The sequence below is a fragment of the Cololabis saira genome, chromosome 4, assembly GCF_033807715.1.
Source record: "Cololabis saira isolate AMF1-May2022 chromosome 4, fColSai1.1, whole genome shotgun sequence".
NCBI lineage: Eukaryota > Metazoa > Chordata > Actinopteri > Beloniformes > Belonidae > Cololabis > Cololabis saira.
In genome coordinates, this window is record NC_084590.1 from 24432246 (window position 1) to 24450763 (window position 18518).

Here is an 18518-nt window from a genome sequence, read left to right on the forward strand (position 1 = left end):
ACTATATAGGGGTGAAGGGGGAAATTAGGTTAAAAAAGGCCCTGCTTGACATTGATTGCAAATGCCAAAACCTAAAGAGACAGTGTGATGTAATACACACAAAGCCACAGAACAGTTATGTGTTTTTAATGTGTCCTGGTTCTGTTGTCTTGAGCATTTAGTTGGTTCTGAGAGATGATGGGACGTGTTATGTTTTAGGTGAGGTTCCTGGTCTGTATACCCCAGAGGAACTAGAACCTTTACTCTTGCCACTCAAAGATGCTGCATCCCAGGATGGATTCACTGGACCGCTCTATAACTACTTTTCTTACCGTGAGTACAGTGTAATTATCAACAGCAAAAGCCCCCAGTTACTTTTTATTTCATTCTGTGCTTATCAATAAAGTATATATTGAGGGCTGGTACTCTTCTCATTGTAAATCCTCGTTTCTTTTCACAAATTGTTCTCTTGTTTGATTTTTTTCTAACTCTATTCTTTGGCCTCCCTGCTGTGCAGTGCAGTGCAGTGTGCTGCATATATGGTATCATGTAACTGAGGCTCAAGTTCTGCCAGAGAATCAAATCAATAGCTGTACTATTATCACAGATACAATCCCAAAGAGTTCTTTGCTCATCATTTCTGCCCAGCTCTGCTAGGGATGTAGAAACTGAAGGGAACAAAATCACAGACTCAGAACTAGTATTGGACTCCATGCTGTCTAACATGATGTCGATGTCTCAGATTTTTATTTATGATTTCAGTCACTTCTTTTCAATTAACAGTTGTTTGGCTTTTACATCTTATACAGGAATTCAGCGCAACCTCCACATTGTCCTGATCATGGACTGCTCCAACTCTAACTTCACCATTAACTGTGAGAGCAACCCTGCTTTTTACCGCAAGAGTTCTGTCCAGTGGATGGAAGGATGGTCTGACAACAGCATGAAGAAGGTTAATGCAGGACATGATCAAACATGCATGTTTAGCCAGGAGTTTGTAATACAGCTTTAGGTGTTGCATATGCAGTTTCTCTGTGTATTACTGAGAAAAGATAAAGACTTGTGTAACCTGGACTCTGGTAAGGCCAAACATGTTCTGTTCTAGGCTTATGAAAATTCATACAGTATGATTTATCAGTGTCCACTGAGCAATGACCAAATTTGACTCTCTGTGAGTTTAAAAACGCAAACAGCTTCTCTGTCAGTTTAAAAACCAGGTTTGTTATTAAGAGAAAATACAGAGATCGGTATGCTTTATGTGTTGCATCGGTACTTTCTTACACTTTGTATGTGTAAACTTGTGCCTGTACCTCGTTAGATTCCTGACCTGCTGCTGGCAAAAACAGAAAGAGAGGCAGAGAGCAGTGAAAAAGAAACGTCCTCTAATAGGAAAAACTCAGGTAAGAACACATTCAGGAACATCCCTCACGTATTTATGGAAAACCCTTTGTCTCAGCTTTTCAACGTGTTTTTTATAGTTTTTACTCTTTTATGTTTTATTTTATCTTTCATAAATACTGTGTTTTGAGTCTTATAGTGTAAACCACCTGTGGTTGCACCTGTGTTTGAAGAGGGATGTATAAATAAAGTTGAAATTTATTTAGCTCTTCCCTTAACGCAGCTTATTTTTAGATGTGTTAAATTTTAAATATTGAATATAACTATTTTTTATTTACCACAGAGCTTTATTTTGTGTTGAAAAATAATTAATTATACATTAAAAACCTTTATGACATGAGTGAATTCAAAGAGTATGGAACAGGTGTCTAAAAAAGATGCATTATTTTGCCATGGTGACCACAAAGTAGCTCTGAGGCTTATAAGTCATATTCATGACTGTATACTGTATTTTTAGTTGGTCTGTGTTCAAGTACTAAGAAAGACTTTACGAAATCAAATAAGTTTATATGTGCACAATTTTTGTTCTCAGCAGGGTCTGAGCAGGGAGATCTGTGCCGATTGTTCCATATGGTCCATGAGTCATGTAAAGAACATGGCGCAACACCATGTCAGTACATGGCCTTTTTACATGTTTACACAGCGATATGCAGCCGGAAGCAAAACCAGCTGGCCACACGACAACAACATCTACAGGTAAAATGTCAACGGTCCTAGAAATGTTGTGCAAATTCACAAAATAGGTCAGATTTGATTGAGATGCCTGGAATAAAATGTACTTTGGAATATATTCACAACAGTGCTGACAAGGAAATAATTTGCTGAAATGTTGTTAGCAGCAGCAAATCTCATATGCTATCAGCTAAAAGGGGGAAAAAGCATTGTCTTGTCTAGGTATTACTGCGGTAGAGTAGAATCGCTACCACCTTAAATCTGTCTAGGTTTATTGATTAATCTATATGATTTATTTATTAACTACAATTAAAAATATATTAATAAATAAATACAAATGTATCAAGCAATACAATTCTACAGTTATTAATCAAGCGAAATATTTTTATTAATCAATAAAATGTAATATTTATGATGTGTCTATAAAGTGAGGTATATCCTCAAGTGTGATTACACAGGTCTTGTCAAATTTTTGTCTGAACCCCCTGTATTAAAGTCATTTTACATCTGTCACATGTTATGGTGACTTTTGTTTGCAGGCTGGCGTGTCTAAGCTGAATGAAGCTAAAACATTGGTTGATGAATTGAAGAGGCAAGCCGCAGAGCAGAGCGCACTTCTCAGGACTAAACAACAGGAGGCCGATGCTGCCCTGCAGGAAATCACCACCTCTATGCAGGTGTGTGCGTGTAACCGTGTGTTTGTGTTGGTGTGTGTGCATGCATGTTGTAGCGCACAGTGGTAGGCAGGACTGTTCCACAACTTGAATCTTTTCTACTCTGACGATTTGTGACTTCTCATCCAGATATGCTTTCACATCTTCCTGCTGGCACAGTCTCAAGGGAAGATGGATGGATTTATGCATAAAAGGATGCTGAACTCTGTTGGTCACATATGACATTCTTTTGTCTTTCGCCCCAAAGGGAGTATTGTGGGTTAGATGAAGACAATTGGGGGTCGGGGGGAGCAAAAGACTAAGAGAAAATGTAAAAGGGCGAACTGTCAGTGGAGACAGTTTGCAGATTGATAATTAACAACCAGACTCATCCCTTTTGTCTGTAGCAGCCTGTGGAGACGGAGACAGCACGGAAGGAAAAATGATGATGGTGGGGGACAGCGAGATGAGGGGTGGAAACAAACTAAATGGAACAGTGTCTGAGGCTTGGTGAAGATAGAAACATTCAGAGCAGGGGGTAATGGAGCACAAAGGAGAGGGAGATTTGCAGAGGAAAGGAAGAGTGTGCTGGAAATAGCAAAAAGTCGCCCCCTTGACTATGGGTAGAGTTGGAGCGGTGGGGAGAAGATCAATAATGAGAATAGTTTTGGATAAGGATTTGATCAGAGAAAGAAAGTGGAAGAAATTTTTGCTGCCAAACATTTATCCTCTCTTGCTTTTTTCACACTCGATGACTGAATTTATTTCTTAAATTCAGGGTACATGTATCATATTACTGTTGTATTTTCAGGTAATGAATCACATATTTATACAAGTATACTATTTATACAAGTGAATGTTTTTCATCCAGTACAGTGGATATAGATTATTTGTAGTATTTTTTTATATGTTTGTTTGTTTCTCCAGAATGCCAGTGATCAGAAGACGGAAATGGAAAAAATTAAGGAAAAAATGGCTCATGAAGTGTCCAAGATTGAAGAGAGAAAAGCCAAAATAGATGATGAGTTGAAGGAAGTACAGGCAAGTTTTCTTATTGACTGAACAGTCACTACCTATAAAAGAGACTCCTAGCTTTTTCCAAGCTGCTGAGCTCATCTGTATTTTCCCTCATTTGCCTCTTCAACTTACACTTAAACTTTCTAGCCGTTGGTAGACGAAGCAAAGCGTGCAGTTGGAAACATCAAGTCCGAAGCTCTGTCGGAGATTCGATCCCTTCGCATGCCCCCTGATGTTATCAGAGACATCCTCGAGGGAGTACTGAGACTGATGGGCATCTTTGACACCACATGGGTCAGCATGAAGAGGTGAGAGGGTAGAAGAAGAGAAGAATGTGTGGAAAAATATACAGAATAGGATTTGGTCTTTGATCTTGCTCTGTGATGATCACTTCTTTACCATGACAACTGCCTTGTAGCAACTTTTTCTGCATTTCTCTAATCAAATGCCTTTGTTTTTTGCTTTCCTCTGTAGCTTTCTGGCCAAGCGTGGTGTGAGGGAGGACATAGCTACATTTGAAGCCAGCAACATCACTCCTGAGATACGCCAGAGTGTTGAAGAGCTGCTCAACAAGAACAAGGCTTCCTTTGACCCCAAGGTCGGGCAGTCGTGTTTGTAGCAGGATGAGAATTATGTCTGCGGTTGAAGGATGAGTCTCCTGATAATTTATTTTTTCATGCTGGTGTTTGAAGACGACATTGACTGCTGACATTGACTGCTATATCTGTGTTGTGTCTGACATCTGTTGTTGTTATTGTCAGAATGCAAAGCGGGCAAGTGCTGCAGCTGCTCCTCTGGCTGCCTGGGTCAAAGCCAACGTCCAATACTCCTTTGTCCTCGAAAAAATAGAGCCATTGGAGAGAGAGCAAGCTGGGCTGCTGGAGTAAGGGCAACACTCAAAAACATCTTCAGAAAACACAGGGATTGTCAACATAGTTGCACTTCAGTTGTACTTGTTAAATGTATGTTTAAATTTGAGTAAAATGTTTATTTCAGTTTTGTTTTGAGCAAGCTTGTGATCAGCTCCCATACTTTATGCTTTACATGCACACATGAGATATCTTCCCAATCTCTTTTTTTCTTTGTTTGCATGTCTGTGTGTGTCTACAGAAATCTCAGAAAAACAGAGAGTAGGAAGATTAAACTAGAGGACCAGCTCAACAATGTTGGAGCCAAAGTCAACAAGCTGAAAGAGAAGTATGCCTCCTCTAACTTTTTTTTTTTTTTTTTTAACCCAGTCTCCAACCTACATAATTCATGTATTTTTCTTAATTTCTGCTCTTTGTTGTTGCATTGTTGTATAGTGTCCCTCTAGTTTATTCTTTGGGACTTGGTTGATTGCTCTCTCATACCTCAAATTCTTCATCGCATGATGATCCCCAGTTCCCCATCATCAGTCTGGACATCAAGCTGACCTAAAAGATAAATATATTAATGCATGATCCAAGAATAACTAACATTTTGGGGCTTTATTTAAAATATTTGCATTCCATAACTAAACATTATATTGTGACCTTTTCATGAAACAAATGTGCTTATTTACTGATTTGTTTCTTTGGACTCACCATGCCAGTCATTCTGATTGATAGAAACAATCAATACTGCCTGAAGGTTAGGCAACTCTCAGCCTTTTTGAACCGTCTTCACTCGCTGGTTTAGAAATTAAGCAGGTACATTTTCTTTTGGGCAAAAGGTCTGCAGTTATATTATATATATATATATATATATATATATATATATATATATATATATATATATATATATATATATATATATATATATATCAGTCTTTAAATTTAATATAAAGATAATAAACAGTCATAATATTAATTGGTTGGCTGTTTATCAGATATTTTTTAACAATCAACAATGGCCTTAGAAAAACCCATTTTGGTTGACCACAAGATAAAACATGCACAGAATCAGTAATTAGTGATATCTACCTCAGAATCAAGTGTTGATACTCTTTTTAGAAAACTGTCTTATACAGATCTGTCGTTATATTAATTAGGATTCTATTGTCTTTAGGTTCAAAAGAGTCAGGCTCCTGAATTTTCTGTTTCTATCTTTGGGGGGCACGGTGGCACAGCTGGTTGTGCAGGCGTCTCACAGCAAGAAGGTCCTGGGTTCAATTCCCACCGGGGACGCTGTGGGTACTGAATGCGTGTTAAGTTCCCCCATGACTTGTGTGGAGTTTGCCCGTGTTCCCTTGGGTAGCAATGTGAGCTACCCTCACAAAAACAGTCACAGACTACACATGGGCTACACATGCCCCCTGGGGTGGGGAGGATCTGGCTGGAATAACGTGATCCTTCCACGCGCTACGTCCGGCGAAGTGAAGTGGCCTGCTCACTCCTCAGGTTAAGGAGGAGACCTGAGCTCAGTGCGGGGCCCTCCCTGGGTTGGTAGAGGATGGCAATGCCCAGGGGCCTCATTTAGAAAAGCCAGTGCGCACAAAAAAAATCTGGATTTATAAAACCATGTGCACGCAATGTTCCCTTTTATAAATCACAGTCCAGCTGGAAGGTTGCGCACGTGAATTCCGCCTCATATGCGACGGGCATGGCAGCTCTGGCCATGCTGAGCAGCCGAGTCACTTTCCGATGCCGGTGTTCTGCCGAGTTGTACCTCCGCGAATCGTCCTACCCGTAGGATGAACAGAAAACCAAGAATATGTGCACCGGGATGGCATGATTCCGGCGGGTCGGTCTGTCTAACACTGGACCCAGTTCAGCACATAGATCCATAGACATAGAAGAGCACTGCTCTAGGGAATCGAAATCGGCTTATTAGCCAGTCATCATCCTGGGCCAGGAAATTTTCATGGTCCCTAAATAGTCTCTCCATCCTGATCCTGCCATTTACGTGATCCTCAAGCAGTGCCAGCACATCCATTGTGCAGCATTACGCACGGCTGTCACCACGCAATTTATATTCTTAAGGCTGAGTTATGGTTCTGCGTCAAAATGATGCCGTGCGTAGGGTACATGTCGCCGCGTACCACAAGCCGTCACTGACGCCGTCACTGACGTGCACCTCCCAAAAATTGTAACTACGCGTTGAGGCGACGCAGACCAAACGCAGACGGAGAGGGCTGTGATTGGTTCGCTTGGTAGCAACGCATTTCCGGTTTCCGGTTTGAACTTTCAGCGCTCTTTTCTTCGTGTATGTGTGATTTTTTTTTCGTTTAGTTTTTTTGCACAATAGTTGTCCTTATCTCTTTGATTCACTGTGAACGGAAAAAGTCGGATAAACCATTCAGGAAAAGATTGCGAATTAGCGGTCACGGGGGGTACCGTGACCATGGCGAAATGGAGTGACAGAGAAGTCCGAAGGGTTCATGACGGCGTCACGGCGACGGCGTCACGGCGACGGCGTGTGCACGGCGTCGTTTTGACGCAGAACCATAATTCAACTAGACTGATTGTTACACACCTTGTCACGATAAATAATCATTCTGGTACTATTCAACAGTCCATACCATTTGAAGATGGAAGTATGATATAAGAACGTGGTACCTACTACAAATACCTGCGTAATGGCTCACTTACGGAACACATAGATCTATAACGCTGCTGATATGTGATGACATTATAAGTATGACATGAATCTGGCTTCATTTCATCACCTCACTGTCTGCGTCGCCAGTTCCCCATATCTTCAAAATGTTTGTGCGCTAGGATCAAAGTTTGCGTAAAGATACGCACATTTTACAGTTAGTTTTTTTTTTTTAAATCCCAACCTTTGCATAGAAGGTGGCGTGCGCATCTTTCAAGCCCTGTTTTGTGCGCACGCAAGCTTTATAAATGAGGCCCCAGGACTGTCACTAGGTAGGAGCACTGGGTGATATAATAGGGAAAAAAATCGGGATAAAAAAAAAGATATCCTTGATTTTAATTTAAAAAAAAGACTAAATGCTGTAGATTAGCGCATGTAGCACGCAGCGTTTTGTTTCAGCAATCGCACACCAGTGAGCATACTGCAAGGGTATTGGGGTTCAGTGTCTTGACCTAAAAGCACTTCGGCAAACAGCAGGCATGGGAATCAAACTCCCCATCTTCCAGTTGGGGGACCTACTGGGGGACCTACTCTAACCGATCCATTATTTATCAGGTCAACGCTTAGCTGGAGTGAACTCAGGTGTGACTGAATCCCTTTTCTCTCTGTCCTGCTCTTTTTTTAAATTCAAAATCTTTAATCTTTACTTTCTTTACAACCATTAGTCGTTCTGTTTCTTTATATATGTCCACGTTCAAACAACTTCCCTTTAATTGAAAGTGGTCCAACTTTGCAGAATCTTTCTTCCTCATCTTGTAGTGTTACTTTCTCACTGTTTTATCGTGTTTTTTTGTTTATACTCAAAACGTATTCTACTTTCGACTGCACACAGGGAACTCCACATGTCTGCAATCTATTTGATCTTACTTTTGGGGAAAAGAAACTTCAGAATGTTAGTCTTGAAAATCTCCAATGATGCTATTTAGTGTATATTTTTGTCATTGCTCATGTTCTTTCCTCAGGTTTCAGTGTTACACTGCAGAGGCTGCTAAGCTGGAGGCTGAGGTGACAAAAGCTCAGGACACAATCACTGCTGCCCAACAGCTCCTATCACAACTAGATGGTGAACACACACGGTGGAACGCACAGGTAGCTTGATGTATGGTGGTGCTGATATCCATACTGTTGTGGGAGGTTTAACAAATGTACTCAAAGGGGCTCATTTACCTTGTTGGAGCAACAGGAGCTGTGGGGGTCGGGGAATGTGGTTGTGTGTGTTTAGGTGACAGAGGAATGGATCTGACTGCCTCAGGGCCCCCCCTGGCTGTTTTTACTCCTCTCTATACCTTCTGTCTGTGCCTTAATTAAAACAATCAATCTCATCCTGACAGACTCACCCACACTCTCATGGTCTTCCTCAAGGCCTGCACCAGAGGGCCAGTTTACTCTCTACTCACGTATTTTCATACATACACAGACACACACATGCACACTGTCATTTTTTTGCATACTTTAATGTAGCTGTAGATTGTTGTATGGTAATACCTTAAAGTTATTTAACTTTCTCCAAGGAAGGGAAAACTATGGAAAGCGGGGTGCACACAATTACAGTGTAAGGTGGTGCAGAAATAGACTTTTCAGTTAAAGTAAAGGTGACTGTATGCTTAACAGTATTAATACAGCAGACAAGAGATTACAAGCTCCTGAAAGCCTGCAGCTTCAGAGATGTTCACATGTAGGGGGGTCCTAAGGCTTAAAAGTCAATCCTAATGTAAAGTTATTCATTAAAGATGTGCATGTGCATTTGTTATCCTCTGATATGCTCCCGAAGTACCTCAAAGGAATCCTGATCACCCTATAGGTCGTGCAGTACTGTCAGTAGTAACACCTCATGCAAATGTGTATCTGTCATTTAAAGGAGCATGAGGCTCCTTTTAAGAAATGAGACTCTATAGCGCCACCCTTCACCACGATGGCCGTTGGGGGTACTGCAGACAACAGTGAAGCCAGCACGGGAGAACGGGGAGAACGCGCATGCAGCGTCATGTGACGTCACATCCGCAAGACAGCGCGGGAAATTCCGGCCCGGAATTGCAGCACATTTTGCAGCACACAGCCTGTTCAAGGCAACGGAGAGATACACTAGAGGGCTCATTCTTTTTGGTTTGGAACGCTTCATCTGACATTATTACTAGAAAACTTAAAACGTATACGAATTTTTTTCATAAATCCTGCCTCAATCCTGCCTCATGCTCCTTTAACATTTTCCTCTTCTTTTATCCTTGCGTTTCTTTACATCCTTTCCTCCGATACTTTTCAAATCCCCACCATGCTCTTCTCTAATTTTTTCTTTCTTCACACTTTATTCCCACTCTTGTCTGTTTACTCTGCAATCTCAGATGTCTGAGATAAAGAATGAGTTGGACACGCTTCCTCTCAGGGCTTTGCTTGCTGCAGCCTTCATCACCTATCTGTCTGCTGCTTCAGAAGACCGCAGAAGACATTGTCTGGAGACATGGATGGCTCAATCTGGACTACAGAGTAAATATATGAATACACAAACCAGTACCAATACATGCAGAATTGTGTGTTTTAAAAGTAAAAAAAAAAAATATATATATATATATTTATGTACCGTATATAGCACTGCTCACACACAGTTCAGAACTTTGTGTTAGTAATGAGCACTTACAAAAAAGGTACGATAGTGAGATTGTAAAGGCAAAATTATGATGATTGATAATTGTTTAATTATGATAGTTTTGTGAAATATGATAGTTTTGTGAAATACATGTGATTATTTTCAGCCATGTGAGTAACTGACAATTGTTGACCTAAAACTGATGTGCTAACTCATTAAGCATCACTTTAAACATACTTAACAGTCTTGACACGCCAAATATATTAATGGCCATGAGCTAAGCATCAAATCAATATTGTGTCCATTACGAGTCATAACTTGGTTGTCATTGTGTCAGTTGCTGACTAGACCTAAGATATAATGAGTCAGACACTGAAGTTGAGCCGTGACTTGAATTTCAACTTCAGTATCTGATGGTATATTACAGTCATAACTCTTTTTGATAAGCAATTATGGAAACCAGAAATAAGCTTCTGCATTTGTGTTCTGTGTTTTTTTATATCAGAGTTTGACTTGCGGTCGTTCTTGTGCTCGGAGAGTGAGCAGCTGATCTGGAAGAGTCAAGGACTGCCATCAGATGATCTCTCCATGGAGAATGCGCTGGTTATACTCCAGGTTAGTCAAAGATTTCTAATCAGCTTTTAGTCCCCTCTTCTTTAAAAAGAGAAAAAGCAATGTACACCTAACAGCCACAGCTACTGAAGTAGCTCCACTGATTATCACTGAAATGTATAAATGATGTGGGGTGCATTTGAGACCAAATTAATAATCAGTTTGAAAACTGACGTGTTTTAAAAAATGAAAAATGAGTATTCCCATTAGGGCCCAAAAATTTTTGGCTTGATGACTGAATCAGAGCATTTCCTATAACTTGTGGATCGCCATTTTGGTTTCTGACAAAGAAGGACAACTGATCCATGAGAAGGCCAAGGACATTCAATTTACTGATGTGTGTGTTAAGTGAAGACTGTCTTGCATTAACCAGAGCTGCTGTAACTCAAGTTAATGAAATTGAACAATACATTCTGAAAAAAAATAATTAAAAAAATTGACATTTCACCACAGTTTTCTGTGTATGGTGCCACGTATCTCCCTGTGACTCCTGCAGAAGCCCCATATCAAAACTTCCAGGATTCAAAGAACCTACAATGTCACTGACGTCTCTTTTGGGGTCCTTGGCATGATGCACTTTTGACAACATAACTTAGTATTACAGTATGTGTTGTCACTGATGATGCTGCCTCATTTGTGTTTGTCTTTCTCATTCATATTTTACACTCAAGTTCATTCAAATATAAATCAAAGTACATTATAGTTTTCATCTTAGAAGTACCAAGAAATTTGCTTTTGTTGGCATTCATCTGTCTCCCATTTGCATGTTTTGTGTTGTTGCTACCATTGATGCCTTCAGATCAATACACTCAAGTTACAGGTGAGAAGTTGTTCCTTCATCCATTCCCATAACCTACCCTTGTTTTCTAAATATAGGGCCAGTCCCAATACACCCCCTACCCCTACTTTTCAGCCCTAACCCTACATTTTGCGCGTTCCTGTGAGGGTAGTGGGGTCCCAATTCCTCTTTGCAGGTAGGGGTAGTGTGCATATCGAGGGGTAGTGTGTATGAATCTAGCCCTTCACAGCTAGGGATTTCAGATGCTGACTTCGCGATCGAGGGCCAGAAAAATTTCCCAGAATGCTTTACGTCATCATTTACAGACTGAATCAAACAAAAAACATGGCGGACATTTCTAATTTTTAGTGAATAAAATCAATATTTTGAGTTAGTTTCTGCATAAAAATGCGTTTTGATTACATTTTCTAGCGAGAAATATATGTTTTACTTTCAAAATATTCACTCAGTGAATGTACATAATCACTCACTTGGTCGTTGTTGCATTGTATCTTCAGATCTCGCCAGAATAAAGGCTGATTTATGGTTCCGCGTTACACCGTATGGCGCGCGTCGCTGCGTACCCTACGCCGTAGGCTCTGCGCCGATTTAACACGGAACCATAAATCGCCGGCGGCTCTTCTCATCTCCGAAAACATTGCGGCAAATTTCTTAACAGGCGTTATTTGGATAAACTGAGCCCAGGTTGGCGATCTTAACGTTTACTTTTACGCCTGAAAAAATATTAAAACTTAATAAAGTGGCATATTAACAGCGCTACAGGGGAAATTAAAACAGCTTCTAGCTCTCGGGTTCCTGATATGGTGTGACGTATGTGCAAACGTAACTACGCAGTCGTTTACGTACCCGAACGTAAACCACGCAGTGGCAAGTGGTGTCCCAATCCCTAGGGAAGATTACAAGGGCCCTAAAGTTCTTGGCTTCATTTTTAGGGCTAGTGGTAGTGGGTGAGGGCCAGTGGTAGAAAGTAGGGGGTGTATTGGGATTGGCCCTAAGTATACTCCTTCTGTTTGTGTCTCCATTATAAATGTTCTTGTTCTTGTCCTTTATGCCACATGGTTTGATAATCATGTGTGAAATGAATGGAAATTCATTTTTAATTCATTCTACGAAAAAAAATATAGATATGTAGTACATGTAGTACATGACTATTAATGCTACCTACTAACTCATTATTAGAATACTTTTATTGTCATTATACATGGGTACAGTGAGATTAAAAAATTTGAGTTTTCCGTCCAGAACATATGATCCCAAAGTTCTGATATTTTTGTATATGTTGGCAAAATGTGCTTTTTGGTGCTCAAACAGACAAGAAAAAGTGCTTTAAAATCTAAAGTTATAGTACAAGTGTTGTAATGTATATAGGCCTTGCATGTACCCAGCAGATCCAGGTTCTTTTTGTAAAATGGTTTTGTTTGTCTGATTTACTTTGTTTTAAAGTTTACGCTACTTTCCTTACATATCAAATGTTATGGTTTTGAAGAGGGTTATTTAACTGATTTAATTTAAAGGCAAAGCTGTTAATTACCAGTTGATAATATGTTCCAATCCGTATCTGTGGCTATGAACTGTGGGTAGCGACCAAATTATGAGATTGCAAGTACAAGGGGTTGAAACGAGCTTCGTCTCAAGAGTGTCTGGGCTGAACCTTATGGATGAGGTCAGATCTTACAGACAAATAGTTTTGGGATAGAGGATTTTTGAACAAAATGTCATGAAACCAGAAGACAACAAAAGACAGTAGTGGAGTTCACTCCTCTGCCCGAGAGAGGAATAATGTCAGTCAATAAGCATAGCCGCACTGTGACAGGATTGAACAGTTGCAAGTCCCTTTTTCCCAGTAAATGAGCAGTTTTCTTTGCAAAACTATCTGAAATCAACTTAACAACTCAATCTGACATGTTGCACTTTCTTGTTGTTCTCTACTTAGAGTGTTGCCTGTCCATTCCTGATAGACCCTTCATCCCGAGCTACTGAGTGGCTACGCACACATCTAAAAGAGAAAAGACTTGAGGTTATCAACCAGCAGGTAAACACACACACACACACACACACACACACACACACACACACACACACACACACACACACACACACACACACACACACACACACACACACACACACACACACACACACACACACACACTACATGAAATGTCCACTTTACAACTGAGAGAAAAAGAATCCAATAAAAACAGCAAACAAGAAGTCCGATTTTTCTATAATACATTAGACAAAGTTCTGCTAAAGCATTAGGCAGCTAAATTCTGTCTTAAGATAAACAAATAGAACTGTCTGAGGCTTTACTGTTCATAGTAAAGCAAAAAAGCCTAAAAACTAAAGTTTCAGCTGCCCACTTCTGAAGTACAGCTAATGCAGCATAATGCAAATCTTTGGGTATAGATTATAGGCAGATAAAACGATGGAGAAGGTTGATGATTTCACTATTTGACTCTACACGAGTTCTGTCATAATGGTACCCTGCAAATCTGAATGGATGACTTTTTAATGTCAACATTTTTGAGTTGGTACTGACATTGGTCACCCAAACACAGCTTTAGATTGATGGATTGATTGATTGATTGATTGATTGATTGATTGATTGATTGATTGATTGATTGATTGATTGATTGATTGAAATCTTTATTTTGAGCATACAGAAAAAAACTAAACAAAAAACAATTACACAAAACAAAAAAGAATACAAATAAACAGTCATTAAACAAAATCAAAGGGAAATAAACCTTCATGCCCGAAACAGGTTAATTGATCTTTAGGCTTTAGCATATTGCTTTGCAATCTTGTACGTGGTTACACTACACTAAAATAAAATGAGCAGTTTGGGTTTTATGACACTTTGGCGTGTGGAGAGGTTGGAGACCATGCAGTCCTTTGGTTAGTGGAAAACTCACTAGTATAAAACAAAGCAATATTAATTTTCTTTTCACTGTAATCAAACGTAAACTTTTAAAACATTTATTTCTGATTGTTCAGTGATCAGTGATCATCATTATATTGATAACTGAACAGCTGTATATATACTACTGTATATCCAGCAGATACAGAGTGGTATGTTACCCACCAGTGTATCCTCACAACTGGGTGTGTCTGTATCTGCTCTTTGCAGGATAGCAACTTCATGACATCTCTGGAACTGGCAGTCAGATTTGGTAAAACGCTCATCATCCAGGAGATGGATGGTGTTGAACCTGTGCTCTTTCCACTGCTGAGGAAAGACTTCATAGCTCAAGGTAGGAATGAAAACTCATAAGCACAAACAGCACTTATCAAAAGCTGGGCTGAGAAAATCCACAGATCCCTGTTGGCTATTTTTCTAGTGTTTTTGAGACACTTTGCGTGAAAGCTTAGTTAACGTTGATATTAAATATTTAAGGTTTGGGGTCAAACACAGGTCTTCTTACTACCCCAGTGTGCGTCATGAAGAAAATACAGGCTGTGCTCACAATTTCTTTGCGGTGACATAGAGAGAGAAATAGTTGATAATTGTCTATGCTGCTGTTATTTTTTTATTTTATACACATACTACTGCTATGTGCTACAACTACTTAAAGGGGACATATAATGGCATCTAATCCCTATTTTAAACAGGCCTTGTATGTCTTAAAAACAAGCTCTTGATTATTTTTTCTAAATAAATTAGAAATTCAGCCTCTGAGCCATGTCTTTATCTTCCCATTCTCTAACCTCATTCTCTATGCGGGATTCTGAGTGGGCAGGGAGGCTATGATAATGAGGCACTGTGCGGATTGGCTGCCTGAATGACTCGATACACCGCTACGAAAAAATGCCGGAAGCTCCGGCCGGCGGAGTTAAGCCTGAATTATGGTTCTGCGTTAAATCGACGCAGACCCTACGCCGTAGGGTACGCGCTGTAGGCTCTGCGTTGCTGTAACGCGGAACCATAAATCAGCCTTTACACCGTGTCATAACTGCATGCGATGCGAGCGAGCGTCAACGAGAAAATCAATTCCATTGCTTTATTTTCTATTGGACTGGCCGCAGTGACGCAGCGCTGCACGACGTGGCGCAGCGTTTTGAGCTGAACATTTATTGGACGCCCTGCTTCTATTTTCTTCCTGCTGCTCGTGTTGAAAGCCGGTTGAAAGCGCGGTAGGAAACGGTCACGGATGAGGAACGGAAGTTATCACTATGATACCTCCTTATTTCACTACAAAAAAACTCAATAAAGTGGCAGCTGGCTGGAGGGAGATGGTTAGAAAGCGTCCGATGTCACACAGTGCGAAGCGATAGTCGGACGTTGCATGCAGTTACACGCTTTTATAGTTGTGGGCGTGGTTGCATTTTGGTTACGTAACGAAAATGCGCAGAATCTGAACGGCTCGTAGAAGCCACATCAGACTGGACGGCCCATCCGGGCGGCTGTACAGACACTGCAGAATTTGGTTGCTTTCCTCCTTCTCTGAGTTGGCAGGCTGAGGGGAGACCACTTTATATATGTTAAAGCAAGAGAAAACGTGTTTTTCATAATAGGTCCCTTTAAATAATAATTGTGTATAGAAAGAGATCAAAAACTAGAGAAATATAAAAAACAATATTTTATAATATCTATGAATTAATGAATTAATTAATATTTCAAATGAAGACAACTTTTAGTGGACATTTATACTTTCTTTGTACTACATACAGGGCGGCAGTAGCTCAGGTGGTAGAGCGGGTCGTCCAATGATCAGAAGGTCGGCGGTTCGAATCCCGCTCCGTCCCAGTTTGCTGTCGTAGTGTCCTTGGGCAAGACACCTTACCCACCTTGCCCCGTGTGAATGTGTATGAATGTTGGTGGTGGTCGGAGGGGCCGTTTGGCGCGATATGGCAGCCACGCTTCTGTCAGTCTGCCCCAGGGCAGCTGTGGCTACAATGTAGCTACCACCACCAGAGAGGATGTGTTTGAATGAATAATGATCTCTCTAAAGCGCTCTGGGTGCCTTGAAGGGCGCTATATAAAACCAAGTCATTATTATTATTATTATACATGTAGTGCATTTGTTGTGGAGATTTTCCTGTTTACGAAAGAACAGTGAGACGTCCAATTTGGAACAGAATTTCTAATTGATTTATTCCCTTCGTGCAAACAGCAGAGTTGTCACAAGAGTGCACACAGTGTTGAAATGAGGCTCTGCTGTGGAGAGTTTACAGCCACATTATAAAGAACTCAGGTCACCCCTCCCATAGCAGTGCATGTGGTTATCTGAAGGCCAGAGCTTCAATAGATAGTTCTATCTATGTTTTGGAGAAGATGCTCCGACCTGTTACCAGGGAGAAAGAGACAACCTGCGTAGTCACATCCTCAGGGATAGCCTGTATTTAGAGATAAGTTTCCTCTTCCGCTCCTGTCCTGTTTTGTCCTGCTCCTGTCCAGCAATTATTTATCTATATATATATATATATATATATATATATATATATATATATATATATATATATATATATGATTAACTGGGAACAATTGTGTACATGACGGACTAAATATGATTGCAGAGTTGATTAAATCAAAGTGATTACACATATGATTGACCAAATGTGATTATACAGCATTTCATATATGCAATGATGCAAATAATGTTGTTGGCAAAATCAGGTCGTTGGTAAATTTTCCCTTAACAGCTATTTTCTGTCTTTCTCATATGAAGAAGTCTTCAATGAAAACTCTTTGAACCTGTATCGTAACAAGAAAAAAAATAGACTTCCAAAAATACGTATATATCTGTGTGACGGTTATGAAATGTTTTAAGATTATTGCTTTATATAATTGCATACTGTACCAATCACATATATATTGTAATGACTGGAAATGTACCTGTGCAAATGAGGGTGATTCATACTGTGAAGCTCTGAATCATCCAGGTAGAAGCAGTTGTTGCAGGGGCTGAATTTGATAGAGTAGGGGCAGAAAAACTATGTAAAAGGCCATGTTTCATCTTTAAAGGGCACTTAAAGGTGGTGGTGAGCAAGTTTTAAAAAAGAGGAAGAAAGAAGCAGTTGTACTGCAATGTTTATTAAGATAAAAACCTTTCCTCTGTCTTTAAACCTTCTTTTCTACTTTTAAGTGGCATTTAGTGATTAAGCTACAAATCTGAAAAGTGACTATATTTCTTCCTGTGCACCCACCCACACTTTCAGGTCCTAGATATGTGGTTCAGATAGGAGACAAAGTTATTGATTACAATGAAGACTTCCGTCTATTCCTTGCAACGCGGAATCCTAGTCCGTTCATCCCTCCCGATGCTGCTGCTGTGGTCACAGAGGTCAACTTTACTACCACCAGGGCAGGCTTACGAGGACAGGTACATCCTTTGACTCTTTTCTCAAACACGCACACACACAATCTGCTCTGGCAGCTCAGCCTAATGCAGAAAAATAGTGGAATAGCACTGGACTACATACTGCATTTAGAATCTGTTGTCTGTGTTTTTGCATTTTTACTCCTCACCTCCTCTTGTCTGTTTCTCTGTGTTAGTTGCTTGGCTTGACCATCCAGCAGGAGAAGCCAGAATTGGAGACAGAGAAAACAAGATTATTGCAACAAGAGGAGGACAAGAAGATACAGTTGGCTCAACTGGAAGAATCTCTATTAGAGGTATGTATTCCGACACACAAAACACACATACTTTTGGCTGTGTCGTACATAGACATATAATTAAAATGTTAATTAAAATGTTTCAAAAAATCACTGCAAAGCTTTCTTTTCACCCAGCTCACCTTGCTCTGCAGATCTTGCTAATCCTTAGTTCTACTCTGAGCTACACAGAGTAAGACAATGTGTGCATGCTGTGCAGGAGCAATTGCTCGTGCTGCTATCAGTTTCTCTGCCAAATGTGTCTGACGGAGTAGTCAGTTGAAGCCAAAAGCACCGCTGCTCGTTATTGATCTCACGTCTCTGTGGTGCTGGAAGAGTGCTTCTCCCCCTGCAACACCTCTCCACCTTAATCAATGGGATGCCGCAGGGGGCTTTCGTGATTGTGCTTTTACATAATTTTAGTTTTGTTTGAAAACACTTCTATAGCAGTAGGGCAGATTAAAACATACAAATATAAATGATTTGCCTTGATTGGTACATCTGGGTGGATGCAAATAGATTTTTGACTTGAAATGTAGGTTTTGTTTATGCCAATTGATTTAGCAGCTTGGCAACAGGTTTTTGTAGGTTTCTGCAAAACAAACTGGGAAAAAAACATCACTGCAAGAGGAGAGTTAAGGTGATTATTAT

General features: G+C 40.2%; 1 protein-coding gene across 7 annotated transcripts in view; it reads left to right on the plus strand.

Moving 5' to 3' along the window:
• The window catches only part of dync2h1 (dynein cytoplasmic 2 heavy chain 1), a 138980-nt gene that overhangs the window by 39936 nt on the left and 80526 nt on the right, over positions 1-18518 (plus strand). For 4 of the 7 annotated variants that reach the window (XM_061719244.1, XM_061719242.1, XM_061719239.1 and 1 more), the window contains exons 56-73: positions 199-312; positions 789-931; positions 1298-1379; positions 1910-2073; positions 2589-2726; positions 3630-3743; positions 3867-4027; positions 4194-4317; positions 4481-4602; positions 4830-4916; positions 8240-8366; positions 9617-9758; positions 10364-10473; positions 11270-11290; positions 13203-13301; positions 14403-14526; positions 17432-17595; positions 17769-17888. In XM_061719244.1, coding sequence (XP_061575228.1) covers positions 199-312; positions 789-931; positions 1298-1379; positions 1910-2073; positions 2589-2726; positions 3630-3743; positions 3867-4027; positions 4194-4317; positions 4481-4602; positions 4830-4916; positions 8240-8366; positions 9617-9758; positions 10364-10473; positions 11270-11290; positions 13203-13301; positions 14403-14526; positions 17432-17595; positions 17769-17888 — 2156 coding nt within the window. The remainder of the gene's footprint in view (positions 1-198; positions 313-788; positions 932-1297; positions 1380-1909; positions 2074-2588; positions 2727-3629; positions 3744-3866; positions 4028-4193; positions 4318-4480; positions 4603-4829; positions 4917-8239; positions 8367-9616; positions 9759-10363; positions 10474-11269; positions 11291-13202; positions 13302-14402; positions 14527-17431; positions 17596-17768; positions 17889-18518) is intronic. The other 3 variants (XM_061719238.1, XM_061719240.1, XM_061719243.1) reach the window with 3 other exon arrangements.